The sequence below is a fragment of the Coregonus clupeaformis genome, chromosome 28 (genome assembly GCF_020615455.1).
Source record: "Coregonus clupeaformis isolate EN_2021a chromosome 28, ASM2061545v1, whole genome shotgun sequence".
Taxonomy (NCBI): domain Eukaryota; kingdom Metazoa; phylum Chordata; class Actinopteri; order Salmoniformes; family Salmonidae; genus Coregonus; species Coregonus clupeaformis.
This window is the reverse complement of record NC_059219.1, coordinates 16,647,540-16,665,999: the sequence shown is the minus strand read 5'-3', so window position 1 is coordinate 16,665,999 and position 18,460 is coordinate 16,647,540. Positions and strand designations below refer to the sequence as shown.

The 18,460-nt window shown below is 41.9% G+C and overlaps 1 protein-coding gene across 1 annotated transcript in view; it reads left to right on the top strand.

The window, feature by feature from the left end:
• Nucleotides 1–18,460, top strand: part of LOC121543026 (t-SNARE domain-containing protein 1-like) — a 137,793-nt gene that overhangs the window by 97,919 nt on the left and 21,414 nt on the right. The window contains exon 11 of the mRNA XM_041852702.1: nt 8,015–8,124. Coding sequence (XP_041708636.1) covers nt 8,015–8,110 — 96 coding nt within the window. The 3' untranslated portion in view covers nt 8,111–8,124. The remainder of the gene's footprint in view (nt 1–8,014; nt 8,125–18,460) is intronic.

Here is an 18,460-nt window from a genome sequence, read left to right as displayed (position 1 = left end):
ACAGTGGGGAAAAAAAGTATTTAGTCAGCCACCAATTGTGCAAGTTCTCCCACTTAAAAAGATGAGAGAGGCCTGTAATTTTCATCATAGGTACACGTCAACTATGACAGACAAATTGAGAAGAAAAAAATCCAGAAAATCACATTGTAGGATTTTTTATGAATTTATTTGCAAATTATGGTGGAAAATAAGTATTTGGTCACCTACAAACAAGCACATTTTCTGGCTCTCACAGACCTGTAACTTCTTCTTTAAGAGGCTCCTCTGTCCTCCACTCGTTACCTGTATTAATGGCACCTGTTTGAACTTGTTATCAGTATAAAAGACACCTGTCCACAACCTCAAACAGTCACACTCCAAACTCCACTATGGCCAAGACCAAAGAGCTGTCAAAGGACACCAGAAACAAAATTGTAGACCTGCACCAGGCTGGGAAGACTGAATCTGCAATAGGTAAGCAGCTTGGTTTGAAGAAATCAACTGTGGGAGCAATTATTAGGAAAGGGAAGACATACAAGACCACTGATAATCTCCCCTTGATCTGGGGCTCCACGCAAGAACTCACCCCGTGGGGTCAAAATGATCACAAGAACGGTGAGCAAAAATCCCAGAACCACACGGGGGGACCTAGTGAATGACCTGCAGAGAGCTGGGACCAAAGTAACAAAGCCTACCATCAGTAACACACTACGCCGCCAGGGACTCAAATCCTGCAGTGCCAGACGTGTCCCCCTGCTTAAGCCAGTACATGTCCAGGCCCGTCTGAAGTTTGCTAGAGTGCATTTGGATGATCCAGAAGAGGATTGGGAGAAAGTCATATGGTCAGATGAAACCAAAATATAACTTTTTGGTAAAAACTCAACTCGTCGTGTTTGGAGGACAAAGAATGCTGAGTTGCATCCAAAGAACACCATACCTACTGTGAAGCATGGGGGTGGAAACATCATGCTTTGGGGCTGTTTTTTCTGCAAAGGGACCAGGACGACTGATCCGTGTAAAGGAAAGAATGAATGGGGCCATGTATCGTGAGATTTTGAGTGAAAACCTCCTTCCATCAGCAAGGGCATTGAAGATGAAACGTGGCTGGGTCTTTCAGCATGACAATGATCCCAAACACACCGCCCGGGCCACGAAGGAGTGGCTTCGTAAGAAGCATTTCAAGGTCCTGGAGTGGCCTAGCCAGTCTCCAGATCTCAACCCCATAGAAAATCTTTGGAGGGAGTTGAATGTCCGTGTTGCCCAGCGACAGCCCCAAAACATCACTGCTCTAGAGGAGATCTGCATGGAGGAATGGGCCAAAATAACAGCAACAGTGTGTGAAAACCTTGTGAAGACTTACAGAAAACGTTTGACCTGTGTCATTGCCAACAAAGGGTATATAACAAAGTATTGAGAAACTTCTGTTATTGACCAAATACTTATTTTCCACCATAATTTGCAAATATATTCATAAAAAATCCTACAATGTGATTTTCTGGATTTTTTTTCCTCATTTTGTCTGTCATAGTTGACGTGTACCTATGATGAAAATTACAGGCCTCTCTCATCTTTTTAAGTGGGAGAACTTGCACAATTGGTGGCTGACTAAATACTTATTTCCCCCACTGTAGGACGTCACAGCTTCTGTTTGAAACCCGCCAGTTGCCTTTGTGGAAAATGTATATCCTCTTGTGATCAATGTGACATACTTCCACTATCATGCTAATTCAGATCGTATGTTTTTGGAGCTCCTGTTGTTATCGTATTGCTGGAGACTGGGAGGGAAGGAGGGAAGGAAGGAAGTAAGGAAGGAAGGAAGGAGGAAGGGAAGGTGGGAGAGAGTGAGAGATGCAAACTATATTATGCCTGACAGATAGAAGGCAGAGAGACATGGAAAACGGGCAGGGGCACACTAGGGTTGGGCGTTATCCAGATTTTCATACCGTCATACCATCCTCTCACCACAGGATTTACGGTATTACTGGTTTAGTACACAAGGGGGCACCAAAAGGATGTTGGGTGTATATTACCAGAATGCTAGTAATAGCTAATTTCCATGGAAGCTGCTAGCTAAATATGCTAACAAGCGCAAATGAAAATAAACAAATTGCAAAGACAGGCAATCCAGCGCATAAAGTTATACAAACTGTATATAGGTAGGAGCTACCGAATGTCATGTTTGGGGAGTTTGGACATCTACAAGCGAATGTGAACGAGAGACTTTGTTCAAATGAACAAAGTTTTGACGCATGCAGTACTGGCTCTCCAGCAGCATGTCTACATGCTGTGTCTGTGTGGAGTCTGAAGTCGCTAGGGCAATGGGCCTGCCTGCCTGCCTGCTCTGCTTGGAGAAGAGGGGGTAGGGGCAGACTGATGGGTCAAGAACAGAGAGGAGAAAAAACTTAAGGAAATCAAGATAGCAGTGTACTAATAACTTCTCAAACATGGCAGAAAGCTAACATAATATGATGCCCCGTCACCTTGTGAATTCAGCCACTTACTTAGATAGCAAGTTAAACTAGGGGTCGTGTAAACACATCATTCTGAGTTTGTCATGCAGGAAAAATATATAAAACGCATAAGAAATATCTTGCTGCATTTTGTAAAAACAGATCTAAAATGCTTCTTATTGTAATTTCTGCTCGGCATCAGACTAATTTGTGCTTCAGTTGCACTTCTAAACGCCGATGAGAATTCACCAACGGGCGTTCTATCAGCAGACAGTGCTCTGACTGATTTTGTAGCTACTTTTCTCTGGTACTTTTCTCAGTGTAGCCAGCCTATGTTTTCCAGTAAAATGCTAGATGAACATTAAGCAAAACATTAGGAAATGCTGGCTACATTCTTTCTTTGATAGGCCTAAACATTAGAAATATGATGGCCATGCATCGTTTTTACTTTTTCATTGTAAGCTCATTTAGTTGTGTGGCTGCCAGCCAAATAGAGTTGTACTTCTGTTGTCATCTGATGAAAATGAAGCTATTTCATGCCGAATGTGTTGCACTAATGTATTTTCTGTGAAGGATAACTATAGTTGCACGTCCCTGATCCCTCTATTGAAGAAAAAAAAAACTGTTGACTTTCAATATAAAACGTGACCCCTGTCAATACACAGCTGGAAAGACCATCCAGTGGCTGTTTCCAAATACCCCGGTATACGGTACATACATGAGGCTGAAGAAATATGGCTTGGCTCCTAAGACCCTCACAAACTTCTACAGATGCACCATTTTGAGCATCCTGTCGGGCTGTATCACTGCCTGGTACGGCAACTGCACCGTCCGCAACCGCAGGGCTCTCCAGAGGGTGGTGCGGTCAGCCCAATGCATCACCGGGGGCACACTGCCTGCCTTCCAGGACATCTACAGCACACTGTGTCACAGGAAGGCCAAGAAAATCATCAAGGACCTCACCCACCCAAGCTACGGCCTGTTCACCCCGCTACCATCTAGAAGGCGGAGACAGTACAGGTGCATCAAAGCTGGGACCGAGAGACTGAAAAACAGCTTCTAGCCGGCCTTCGCCCAGTACCCTGCCCTGAACATTAGTCACTGTCACTAGCTGGCTACCACCCGGTACTCTACCCTGCACCTTAGAGACTACTGCCCTATGTACATAGTCATTGAACACTGGTCACTTTAATAATATTGATATACTGTTTTACCCACTTCATATGTATATATTGTATTCTATTCAAGGCTCATCCTATATAACTACTGCTGTACACACCTTTTCTATTCATATACTGTCCATAGTGGCTATACACACATATACAGATACACTGAGTGTACAAAACATTGACATAGACTGACGGGTGAATCCAGGTGATCCCTTATTGATGTCACTTGTTAAATCCACTTCAATCAGTTTAGATGAAGGGGAGGAGACAGGTAAAATAAGAATTGCTAAGCCTTGAGACAATTGAGACCATTCAGAGGGTGAATTTAAGTGCCTTTGAACAAGGTTTGGTAGTAGGTGCCAGGCGCACTGGTTTAAGTGTGTCAAGAACTGCAACGCTGCTGGGTTTTTCACGCTCCTTCAGTTTCCCGTGTGCATCAAGAATGGTCCACCACCCAAAGGACATCCAGCCAACTTGACACAACTGTGGGAAGCATTGGAGTCAACATGGGCCAGCATCCCTGTGGAACGCTTTCGCAACTTGAAGTGTCCATACCCCGATGAATTGAGGATGTTCTGAGGGCAGAAGGGGGTGCAACTCAATATTAGGAAGGTGTTCCTAATGTTTTGTACACTCAGTGTATATTTATATTCCAGACTCTGACACTGATATTTTAAATAATATTATTCTAATATTTATATATTTCTTAATTCCTTTCTTTGTATTTTGGGGATTGGCGTGTATTGTTTTGTATTCTTACGTATCGCTACACACGTGATAACATAATATGTGTAGGCGACCAATACAATTTGATTTGATTACAAGGTCACTACACACTAACACATCCACAGAGGAAATATCTCTGGGCAGACAGACAGTCAACATACAGATCTATTGATGCTTTTAGTCTTGGAGCAGGAAAAAAGGTACAGCAGTGCTGTCCTGTCCATTATATAGTTCTTTGACAGTAATAATTTACCCAGAAGGTCAGTTCTCTACTTTAACAACAATTCAACATCCTCCCCGTCTCTATCAATCCGTGGAGTTGAAAGCAAAATTCTACTTGGTGCTTAAAACGTTACATTATTTCCATTATATGATTCTGACTAGGGAAAACATGCTCTATACTGTACATATTCATGTAACGTACATCCGATGTGTTTGTCTTACAAAATAAGCCAATTTCATAGGCACAGATACATAAGAAACACAGCCAGAATACCAGAGTGCAGCTGGGCTGTAGTTTGTGGTGCAGTCAGAGGCGATGCAGGGACGGGGACGGGGACAGGGAGGGGTTAGCGGTGCAGTCAGAGGCGATGCAGGGACGGGGACGGGGACGGGGACAGGGAGGGGTTAGCGGTGCAGTCTGAGGCGATGCAGGGACAGGGACGGGGACGGGGACAGGGAGGGGGTTAGTGGTGCAGTCAGAGGCGATGCAGGGACGGGGACGGGGACAGGGAGGGGTTAGTGGTGCAGTCAGAGGCGATGCAGGGACGGGGACAGGGAGGGGTTAGTGGTGCAGTCAGAGGCGATGCAGGGACGGGGACGGGGACGGGGACAGGGAGGGGTTAGTGGTGCAGTCAGAGGCGATGCGGGGACGGGGACGGGGACGGGGACAGGGGGGGGGGTTAGCGGTGCAGTCTGAGGCGATGCAGCAGAGACCCTGACAGGGAGGCTGTCACAGTAGCACGTCCACTGAGGGTCCCAGGACTGGCCGTGAGTGTTTATTTGCTACTCCTTTTAAATATCATTAGCAGGTTGACTGGGAATTGTATGTACATTTCACATAAGCCGATTACAAAGGAGGCAGCTTGTTACAGGCAGAGCCAGCATTATTTATTTTATGGACTTACAATTTGTCCTCTACCAGATGCGATAAAGGAGGAATAATATTATGTCAGTAATCATTGCGTGGCATTATTATTGTATTATTAAGACATTTGTCATGTCACACAAATGGTAAATAGCTTTCCCCTCCTGGAAACTCAATGTGAGATTGTATTTCTGTATGAGAGAAATGGTGATGAGTTTGGAGCGTGCTGGCATACGGTCTGACATGACTTGCTGGTGCTAATAACCGCAGTGAGGGTCATCTTGGTGTGTGAGGATGCAGTGTAGCAGCCTCATGCTTCCCATACCCTGAGGCAATACACACTGTCACTGGCATGGTTGTGAAATGCATGAACACCTTTAGATGGTAATATGCTTGGGAAATTTACTGGTGCCACATCGTCATGTTTGGAGACATGAAACAACGTTACGGTATAGCTAGAAAAATATGTTTACATTTTGGCTTTTGTGACAGTTTCCAAACGTATCCTCACCAAGAGATCAAGCTTTCTTCAGCAGAGCTCTTACTCCTCTCCTCTGGCTTTGGCTCTGGGATAAACTGAGTGTATTCAAGGTGCCACGTATTGTATAAAGCTAATTTCTTTTTCATTCTAACCCAGCTGCTCCTTGTCCTTGACCAGACCTTTATGCTGAGAAAGGGGATTTCTTAGGACCTTGCCATGACAATGACAACACTGAGACTGAGAGGATCAGGGATGAGAGCCAGCGGGAGGGAGAGGGAGAGAGAGAGGGAGGGAGAGAGAGAGAGAGAGAGAGAGAGAGAGAGAGAGAGAGAGAGAGAGAGAGAGAGAGAGAGAGAGAGAGAGAGAGAGAGAGAGAGAGAGAGAGAGAGAGAGAGAGAGAGAGAGAGAGAGAGAGAGAGAGAGAGAGAGAGAGAGAGAGAGAGAGAGAGAGAGAGATCCAAGAATAGACACTTGAGACTACGAGGACCCCCTACTCTCTGTGTGCCTCCTTCTTCAATCCCTCTCTCACCTCATCTCTCTGTTGGCCCTGTGCCTGGAAAATTCAAGTTAAAAAATACTGCAACAGTTCCTTTGTTATAGTAAGCCATTTTTTCCCCTCTCTACCTTATTTACTTTTCTGTTCTCCCTAAATAATAATAATATAATAATAAATAACAGTGGAGTAGGGATGAGAATGGGAGAGGGAGAGAGAGAGAGAGAGAGAGAGAGAGAGAGAGAGAGAGAGAGAGATCCAAGAATAGACACTTGAGACTACGAGGACCCCCTACTCTCTGTGTGCCTCCTTCTCCAATCCCTCTCTCACCTCATCTCTCTGTTGGCCCTGTGCCTGGAAAATTCAAGTTAAAAAATACTGCAACAGTTCCTTTGTTATAGTAAGCCATTTTTTCCCCTCTCTACCTTATTTACTTTTCTGTTCTCCCTAAATAATAATAATATAATAATAAATAACAGTGGAGTAGGGATGAGAAGGGGAGAGGGAGAGAGAGAGAGAGAGACTCGGCACCGTGTGACTGCTGTGTGCAAGCAGAGGGAGAAGGAGAGAGGATGGGAGAGAAAGTTTAGAAGGAAATGTGAGAGAGAAGCCGGGGAATCTGTGGTGGCCAGCTGCAAAGAGGAGATAGTGGAGAAAGGCTTTTAATTCTCAATCCCCACAGAGCCTTTGAAAATTACCAATCTTCTTATCACAGACGCAGGGCTGTTTATGCAAATTGTTGTGGAGTGGAACGTTTAAACTGAAAATTACTCGACAGCAGTTTTTTTCCCTCTCCTCTCTCTCTCTCTTTCCACATGGAAAGCCTGTTTCAAGTCTCAGAAGATGAATTGCTTTGAAGCGCGTCAGGATTTAAAGACTCCAGCCCCAGCTCTGGTCTAAAGCAGCCGCTCTCACTGCCTTTGTAGCGGAAAAACTGGGAGGAAAAAGAGAAAGAAAAAGCATTTGAAAACAACATAGATTCTGGTCTCCCCTCCCTGCTCTGACCCATCACCCATCACCTGAGGAGGCTAGGAGCCAGGGAAATATATAAATATCTCTAACCCCTGTTCTCCATTCTAGTTATTTTCATTTATATTTATTTACCAGATTTTTTTATTTTCTTTTTTTACTACACATTGAGAGTTATGAACATGGGAGGATAACACAGCTTGTGTTCTATGCGGGGAAGTTGTTTGAAGCATTTCAAGTTTTCAATTACACCACAGGCGATATTAGAAGACGAAAAAAGTAGATAAATGATGTTGAAACAATTCCCAGTCCATAGATATAACCCTTTCTAATGAAAAAGAGGAAAGAGATTAAGCACTTGACCAAACTCAAATCAAGTCTTTATGACAAGTTGTTTCTAAATACACTGATGTTCTACTGATTTCTACTGATTCTACTGATGTAGAAACCTAAGGTAACCCAATAACCCAAAATTGTGTTTCAGCCATTTCACCTGGTATTACAATGGGTGCCTGCATGGTGTCTATTTAGTAGGGAATGTTGGAAAGTATTTGATGTGTAACTCCAGGGAGGAGATGAAATGTTTGTGTTTTTGTATGTATTGAATATGTTGCAGATTATATAGTTTTCTGATTTAATGTAATCTGATCTGACCCACAGAGGCAGATTAGGAAGAGGAAGTGTTACATGCTGGTGGCGGGAGGCTTTATCCTCACCCTCCTCATCATCATCATCGCTGTGTCAGCAAGAAAATGAAACCAACCCCAAAGGTAAGCCTCCTAAACCATCCAACACTACTGGTGTTTATAAAACAGCGGCAGCCCAAAAACCTGAGCTTTACTTAGTATTGATATTGTTATACAGGTACTATATTGGCATATTGAATGCTATATTGACATTCTATGCTGACTGTAACCTGCATAGAGGCCTGAAACACAGAGAATATGGCACTACACATTAAAAGATAATTTTGCTTTTTTAAAACAAAATGTAAATAGCATATTATAGAAGGGTTCAGAAACTTTTTTTTCCGATTTCACTTGTTTTTTAGAAACTTTACCCCAACCAGTGATTCACTGCCTGATCCTCATTGTGCAGTACGGGGGCTTTGAAAAACATCAACAAATGCTCCAAAAACACCCAAATAAGTCATTTTAGAAAGTTCTCAGTATAGTGATGCAGGTCTTTAGATGTTGTACACATAAAATTGTGTCATTTTGAAAATTATCCGCAAAGTTATATTTCATTTTGTTGTGACTAGAGCGATACCTTTCTGTCCATTGTAGCAGCAGGCTACACAAAGAATGGAACAGCGTGAGTAGCACAAAATTGAATATAGCGTTACGGATAATGTTCGGAAATACACAATTTAATGTGTACAGCATTTAAGACCTGCATCACTATACTAAGAGTGTTTCTGTTTATAAATGATGTATTTGGGTGTTTTTGGAGCATTTGTTCATATTTTTTCAGAGCCCGCCTACTGCACAACGAGGATGATTAACTGAATTGCTGGTCGGTGTAAGTTTATCAAAAACAAGTGAAATCGCAAAAAATAGTGTCTGGACCCTTCTATAACATGCCATTTATATAAAAATAGATTTGGTTTTAAAAAGCTAACTTCTCCTTTAAGGATGCTTTCAGTGGTAATAGTTTTATGTTGTGATAAGAGATTTGGGGTCAACTCAAAGAATGTATAGGGATTCTACGAAAACACAGCTTTGTAATTGGAGTGTCAGTAATGTGCAAGAATGCTTCTTTCTTGAATTGGATCAATAATTGGAATCATAGTCAGAGGGCACACTATGAAAGTGACTGACATTGACTAGCAACAAGACCTTCAAAACAAAACAGCAAAGTTTGCTTTTTTTTCTCAGCTTGACGTATTTGCTTTTAACGCATATTGATTTTTAAGTATTGTCTGTCAATAGGTAATTTGGTGGTAAAAGGATTTATCTTCATATATAACTGTGCTGAAATAGATGGGTAAATCAATGTTCTCTTAACGTTCCTAATTTCCGATTACTTCTGTTGGTATGATCTGAAAAGGCTTTTAACCACTTCAGTTTCCCTGTATGTGGTATGTTGGTTTGGCAACCACTACTTGTGTATTTCTTGCTCAATGTGTGTTTACCCCAGAGCAAGCCATTGTGTACACTGAGTATAGCAAACATTAGGAACACCTTCCGAATATTGAGTTGGACCCCCCCTTTTGCCCTCAGAACAGCCTCAATTCGTCGGGGCATGGACTCTACAAGGTGTCAAAAAGCACTCCACAGGGATGCTGGTCCATGTTGACTCCAATGTTTCCCACAGTTGTGTCAAGTTGGCTGGATGTCCTTTGGGTGGTGGACCATTCTTGATAAACACAGGAAACTGTTGAGCATGAAAAACCCAGCAGCATTGCAGTTCTTGACACAAACCGTTGCGCCTCACACCTACTTGAAAAATAAAAGGAAAGCTGCACACTCTAGTTGCTCAGATGCAATAATTTAATATCCTAATAACCAACGTTTCGACAGACAAGCTGTCTTCATCAGGGTATAATGACAAACACTGCGGGTCACTAGTTTATATAGTGTCAAAGGACACACGCAGGTGTCTGTAATCATGGCCGGGTGTGGCCTAATAGCATTGGTTAATTCACAGATAAACAGAACATACAAAAAACATGGATAGCATACGATCATAGATACAACTTGGCTACATAGGCCCACAAACAATGAATAGCAAAATCACAATAATCACAAGAATGGCTTCAGATCAAAGTCAACGTTGAGACTGAAGGGAGCAAGGGTCTTTAAATTAAAGATCCAGGCAGCCTCTCATTTTAACAATAAGTTGTCGAGGTCACCCCCTCTCCTAGGGAGGGTGACATGTTCGATGCCGATATAACGTAGGGACGAAATTGAGTGGTTCGCTTCCAAAAAGTGGGCAGCGACTGGGTATGTCGAGATTTGCACCTGATGGTGCTACGATGCTCCGAGATTTGTACTTTTAATTCGCGCTTTGTTTTACCCACATAATGTTTACCTACTACCATACCCCGTTCAAAGGCACTTCCATTTTTTGTCTTGCCCATTCACCCTCTGAATTGCACACATACACAATCCATGTCTCAATTGTCTCAAGGTTTAAACATATTTTTTTTTTACCTGTCTCCTCCCCTTCATATACACTGATTGAAGTGGATTTAACAAGTGACATCAATAAGGGATCATAGCTTTCACCTGGATTCACCTGGTCAGTCTATGTCATTGAAAGAGCAGGTGTTCTTCATGTTTTGTAGCTCCTTCATATTTTGTTTTTACAGACATATTTTTTTTCTTCAGTTTGGACAATGAAATGGAAATGGAATTCCAACCAAAAGTAATGATTTTTGTTCACTTGTATCTTCACATAATCAGTGCTCAAAATTATCAGGCTAGCATCTAGCAGCTTGAACGTCTCATGTGGTTGGTTAGCTCATTGTGTAGGTTGGTTAGCTCATTGTGTAGCTAGCGTAAAAGGTTGAAGAATGTCTCTCTGCCTTTACAGGAAATGACAGATTTGTTCCAACCTTTGTGTTTTGTGACAGAAACAAAGACCCTCACCATCAGTTTCTAATGTGGTGATAATGCTCAGCAGCGGATATAATCAGTGTAGAAGACTTTGGCCACTATTAAATAATAAATGCCATTGGATGTTGATGGGAAACCACCGTTTTCCTTAAATTATAACGTAACTAATCTGAATAAACCCACTGTCTGGCGTCTTTATCTACCACTGATGGAATTAAATGTAGGCCTCTTGTCTGATTTACACAAATACACCTAAATCCACACGCAAACACAATCATAGTCACTGTATTGGACAGCCAATTGGTTCATCTTGAATTGGAGGTTGAGGCCTTTTGGTAGGTGTTCTCTAGTTATCTTCCCCATGTTGATTCTCTCAGGTCACAGATTAGTGGGTTTGCAGGTTTGTGGAGCAAGTCGTACCAAATAATTTGCGGCAGATGAGATTGAATTTCTTACGTTTGTGTGTGTGTGTGTTTGTGTGTGTGTTTGTGTGTGTGTGTGTGTGTGTGTGTGTGTGTTGAGCCCTATAGAAGGGGAAGAGTACAGGCTTAGCAGAACCCCCTGGGTTCTTGCCAAAGCAGACGCAGCCATAAGCCTGGTACAGTCTGCCAGTTCTAGTACCAGAAACAGGATCCAAATAAACAAACAGGGTTTAAACAGAATTAAGCGTTCCGAGTATGTACCAACAACAAATTCAGTTTGGCTCCCATTTTTGTTGCTTGTTGTGGCCTTCTTCCATTCTCCTTGATGCTGTTGACTGATTTGGAAGAAAGTACCAGTACTACACTACAGTACTCTCACATAATAATAATAATAATAATAATAATAATAATAATAATAATAATAATAATAATAATAATAACTCATAATAACTCATAATAATAATAACTAATAATAATAACTTTATTTGTATAAAGCTTTTCAGTACTCCCACATACTCTAGCTGGAATAGACTACAGTATGTTATACAGAAACATAATGAAAGACAGAGATACAAAGAAAGAGAGAGACAGAAGGACACACACAGCATTACATAGACATAGAGAGGGGAAATACTGATAGGTACGAACTATGAACACACAGTGAGGGTAAGAGAGGATATAGACACAGAGAGATACAGAGGCAGAAAGGCAGGGAGGAGAATAGTGAACACTATACATCAGTTTAATGAGAAATAACTGTGGAGCCGCTTCTGTTCTCGAATCAATAGCCTGGCTCTTTATGGTGCACTAAATAACGCCATAACTGCATCCTGACACTTATTTCTGCAAATTATGTTGCCCGCGCCACCTTCACATCTTGTTTACAGACTCATTTGGGGAGTGAGATCTCTCAATGTGCATGTCAGTGCCATGTGCTAACTGCTAACTGTAACTACACTAGGTCTTTGTGTGTATGGGGAGGAATGGTTGCTGAAATCAGGGGTACTGAATGAGAGAGTTTTCAAGGGGTTTCGTCTAATCAAGCAGTGACCATGGACACTAGAAATTAGCCTGTCCAGTCTGTATCCTAACAGCTAAACTCACTGCACCATTTACATAATGGATTTCCCCTATTTATCTAATATTTTACAGACCACATAGCGGTGCATGTCCCCCCACACAAAATACATTTTGCATGTGAAAGGGCCAGTAATCAGTGTGGTGTACATACAGTTTGCTCTAAAAACTGACAATTGTATTCCTTTCTAATAAAGGTTGTGGCTTAAAAGGCTGTCATCATCATATTACACCACTGTACCACTACAATGCTATATTGGAATGGTTGATTTGATGGGACTCTTACCTGGCTTCAAACAGGGAATCAGGTGAATGGACACTCATGGGAGACCCTCTACTGCAGTGTATTGATCAGTAGTCAGGTAGCGTTGTACAAACACACACACACACACATACACACTCACACATATACACACACACACCGGCAGAACAAGTCAAGCGGGGGGACAGGGACACAGTGCTGTCTGATCATAGAGAATCTCCAGTTTACACAAGCACAATCAGAGGAGACATTACAAGCACACCCTGGAGCACCCTCAAAACACAAAACACGTAAGCATATCTTCACACAGACAGTGCCTTCAGAAAGTATTTATACCCCTTGACTTATTTCACATTTTGTTGTGTTACAGCCTGAATTCAAAATGGATTCAATAGATATTTTTTTTATCTCACCCATCTACACACTATAACCCATAAGTGAAAACATGTTTATTAGATTTTTTTTTAAATGTTTTAAAAATGAAATACAGAAATATCTCATTTACATAAGCATTCACAACCCTGAGTCAATACATGTAAGAATCACCTTTGGCAGTGATTACAGCTGTGAGTCTTTCTGGGTAAGTCTCTAAGAGATTTGCCTATTATTCTTTTTCAAAATATTCCAGCTCTGTCAAATTGGTTGTTGATCATTGCTAGACAACCAAGTCTTCCCATAGATTTTAAAGCAGATTTAAGTCAAAACTGTAACTCGGCCAGTCAGGAGCATTCACTGTCTTCTTGGTAAGTACTCCAGTGAAGATTTGGCCTTGTGTTTTAGGTTATTGTCCTGCTGAAAAGTTCATTCATCGCCCAGTGTCTGGTGGAAAGCAGACTGAACCAGGTTTTCCTCTAGGATTTTGCCTGTGCTTAGCTCCATTCTGTTTCTTTTTTATCCTGAAAACTCCCCAGTCCTTAATGATTACATGCATACCCATAACATGATGCAGCCACCACTATGCTTGAAAATATAAAGAGTGGTACTCAGTAATGTGTTGTATTGGATTTGCCCCAAACATAACACTTTGTATTCGGGACAAAAATGTTGCAAACAGGATGTATGTTTTGGAATATTTGTATTCTGTACAGGCTTCCTTCTTTTCACTCTGTCAATTATGGTGGAGTAACTACAGTGTTGTTGATCCATCCTCAGTTTTCTCCTATCACAGCCATTAAACTCAGTAACTGTTTTAAAGTCACCATTGGCCTCATGGTGAAATCCTTGAGCGGTTTCTTTCCTCTCCGGCAATGGAGTTAGGAAGGACGCCTGTATCTTTGTAGTGACTGGGTGTATTGATACACCATCCAAAGTGTAATTAATAACTTCACCATGCTCAAAAGGATATTCAAGGTCTGGTTTTTGTTTTTTTACCCATCTACCAATAGGTGCCCTTCCTTGCGAGGCATTCGAAACCTCCCTGGTCTTTGTGGCTGAATCTGTGTTTGAAATTCACTGCTTGACTGAGGGACCTTACAGATAATTGTATGTGTGTGGTACAGAGATGAGATAGTCATTCAAAAATAATGTGAAACACTATTATTGCACAGAGAGTGAGTCCATGCAACTTATTACTTGTTAAGCACATGTTTACTCCTGATCTTATTTGACACAGTATCACAGCTGCAGAACACCATAGAGCACACCCATATTGCCTACTCCTCTTTCTTGTGTTGCTAGAGGTACCTCTCTTTGCTCTGGTTGCATTGAGAGTGAGATGATGAATGTGTGATTGTAGTGTGTGTGTGAATGGTGACGGCCCTGAGAGATAGATACAGATAAGCTTTATTAGCCTCTCCTGCCTGCTGCAGTGGATGGCTGCATACTGTATGAGAGAGACAATCATCTATCAGCCTTTTGATGCATTAACTGTTGTCGATAACACTTATTCCCACAAAGAGAGCTATTCTGTGATGCTCCCCCTCAAATCACAGAATACGTAAGTCAGAGTGATTCGGATTTGTTTCTTTTTTATGTTTTTCATAGGCTAGACTACACATCCACAGTAAATGTAATTTGTCACAAGTATGACCATATTTTTTCGTCCTGGTCAAAAGCTTTGTATGTTGTGCCATCGGCAAAGCACATGTTCCAAATCTTTTGAAAGTGGTTGATTTAAATTGCAATTTGCCAACACTGATGCAAAAATCCCTTACCATTTCTGACATTTAAATGTCACTGATAATCTGAGAAGTTGTATCTTTGGTTGTTTGGTGTACATGCAACTATTTGGGTGAGTTTAGCTGATACATCCTCACTGTCCTCTACCGGCTCCTCATTTTTCAAGTTTTTTCACGTGCACACAGCCAAAGCATCTGTTCACTTCCATTTACTGTATTTGAGGGATTTCTCCCTGATGAGACTTTTTTTTTTTAACTAAATTTGAGTGATCTCCTCCCTGATGAGAGCTACATTGTACACAATGACACCCACACACACACACACACACACACACACACACACACACACACACACACACACACACACACACACACACACACACACACACACACACACACACACACACACACACACACACACATACATACACACACACACACACACACACACACACACACACCATCCTTCCACAGACCATCCTTCCTCATCCAGCTCTGTGCCTGTTTGGTCGGCATGTGGTTGTGGTCACCCCACCCGTAGGCTTATAACTTAACAGATCTGAGGTCCCCTACTGGGACCCAACTCAGTGGGGTTTTCTACTGGTCTGGGATCAGTGCCCAAGCCTTCAGTAAGGAAGTAGATTCCCTCTATCAAACAGCAACACTGCTCAAATGTGTTTTCCCCATTTATCTTATTTTACAGATCTTGTACTTGTGCATTTCCCTCCACATGGGTTACCCTCACCCAAAGGAGAACACAGGTTTCATGCCCAATTGCACCCCATTTCCTTTTTATTGCACTTAGTCCCCCAAAAAGGGTGCCATTTCAGATATAGACACAGTCCTTCTCACAAAATGGAGGAACATCACATCACAGTCCTTCCTAATTCTCCAACATATTTTTCCATTAATAATTTCCGATATTCATTCATTTCAGAGAGGAGAGGAGAGAGAAGAAGCCTATCTATCTGCCTTTGGGTATTTACGGTCCTCTCCGTCTAAACTTCAGGATGCCTTTAAACTTTTCCTCCCTTCCTTGGTTCCCTCATCCTGCACCAGATGCAGTCAGGCTGAACAGCTGTGTATGTTATTGGCGTAGGCAATTATAAAGTAAGCTCAGGCCATTTGTGTTGGAGGGAGGCAGAGAACTGAAGAGGCCTGCAGGGCCCGGACCCCTAGCTTTAAGTGGATCATCGGGTAGGCTGGGAGAAGGTGACCGCTCAGTTTAATAGCGCTTCATTAATGCAGGAGTATAGTCCCAGAATCCATCCACATCTGATCCTCAGGTAACACTTGATTTGAGATAGTCCATCTGGAGATACTCAACAAACTATGAGTAGACTATCAGTAACATGTTTGTAACATGTCTATTGACTTGCAGCTACCCCTTCAAATGCATTGGCACTACAAATAAAATAAAATCAAATTTTATTTGTCACATACACATGTTTAGCAGATGTTATTGCTGGTGTATCGAAATGCTTGTGTTTCTAGCTCCGACAGTACAGTAATATCTAACAAGTAATATCTAACAATTTCACAACATATACCCAATACACACAAATCTAAGTAAAGGAATGGAATTTAGAAGATATAAATATATGGACGAGCAATGTCAGAGCGACATGGACTAAGATACAGTAGAATGGTATGGAATACAGTATATACATATGAGATGTGTAATGCAAGATATGAAAAAAAAATAATAATAAGTGACTAGTGTTCCATTTATTAAAGTGGCCAGTAATTTCTAGTCTATTTATTTAGGCAGCAGCCCCTAATGTGCTAGTGATGGCTATTTAACAGTCTGATGGCCTTGAGATAGAAGCTGTTTTTCAGTCTCTTGGTCCCAGCTTTGATGCACCTGTACTGACCTCGCCTTCTGGATGATAGCGGGGTGAACAGGCAATGGCTTTGGTGGTTGTTGTCCTTGATTATCTTTTTGGCCTTCCTGTGACAGACCGCACCACCCTCTGGAAAGCCCTGCGGTTGCGGGCGGTGCTGTTGCCATACCAGACGGTGATACAGCCCGACAGGATGCTCTCAAAAGTGCATCTGTAAAAGTTTGTGAGGGTTTTAGTTGCCAAGCCAAATTTCTTCAGCCTCCTGAGGTTGAAGAGGCGCTGTTGCGCCTTCTTCACCACACTGTCTGCGTGGGTGGACCATTTCAGTTTGTCAGTGATGTGTATGCCGAGGAACTTGCCGAGGAACCTTCTCCACTGCGGTCCCATCGATGTGGATAGGGGGGTGCTCCCTCTGCTGTTTCCTGAAGTCCACGATCATCTCCTTTGTTTTGTTGACGTTGAGTGAGAGGTTATTTTCCTGGCACCAGTGATTCTTCATATTAACTGGTATACTAGTGTGGATATTGGAACAAAGCCAGTATCTCTCTGACTCTTAACCAAACAGTGTATTACCAAGACAGAACATAGAGTAACTATCCCTCAGATACTAAGTGTGCCACATAGATAAAAAGAGAGCCCTCCTCACACTCTGGACCAAATGTGTCCCATAGTCTTTACACCTGACAGAAGGAAAGGATATCTGTGAAGCCCCACACAGTGCCAAGAGAGAGACAGCCAGATAGCAGTAAATCAGGGTCAAGGTTGTGGAAGAAATACATATGAATCCGAAAGGGATGTTTGGTTATGTTGCAAGGATTGTTGTAATGTCGTCCTGTTTTGGGTCAGAAGAAGCTGATTGAAGTCATCTATTTTAGGCCTTGGGTGAGGCTGTGAGAACCCATGCCTCCAGTCCATACCTTTCGTGTCCCAGACAGCACTAGTGAAATACTATGATATGAAAGTACCAGACAGACTGTGACTTCCTCTAGCTAGCTGTCATTGTTGCCTCAGGAACAGGCTAGATTGTGGGTGACATAGCTAGCTTCACTGTTTTCACACATTCTCCCTTATTCAGTCAAAACTAGTCTAGTCTAGTCAGTGGAGATGAGAAGAGGAACTGTGCAGCTGCCAATGTGTTTTTATGTATATTTTGTGCTCATCCTTGTCTGAATAGTACACTGACAGTCCCTTTGCTTTCTCAAGGGAATAATGTGTTACTTTGATATGTTTTTGCAACTTGTTGAATGTTCCTAATGCAGCTGTTATGCGGTTTAGTGCTGATTCTCAAATATTCACTGCCATCTTGAATTTCTTCTCCAGTGTTCTATGGTTTACAAGGCCAATAGTTGGTATTTTTGAATATACAGAAATGGAGTTGACAAAATATTGAAATATTTTCCACAATATTAAGACATTTCTGAGCTGTGCTGCAGGAGAAATGTCTATTTAAATACCATACAAATATTCATAATCATAATCTGAAATATGGGAGTTTCAGGGATCAAACAAGGTGTCAAAGCTTGTTTATAACTTATGTGTTCACACAGCTTTCTTGCTGAATTTCTAACACGGATGAAGCCACATTTCAAGCATCTTTTTCTGCTGATAAATATTAAAGAATTAATGCAGCAGATCCATGTTAAATTTAGCATCCAAAGCTGCTTTACTCACTATATGAAACACTGCAGACAGGCTCATACTGAAATAAGCTTATTCAAATGATTTAAAAAGCTAAGTTGACAACACAGAACAGGGATCCAGCAACAACGAGACATTGCAAAGATGAGACAAGAAAATACAAAAAAAATGTATAAAATATAATAT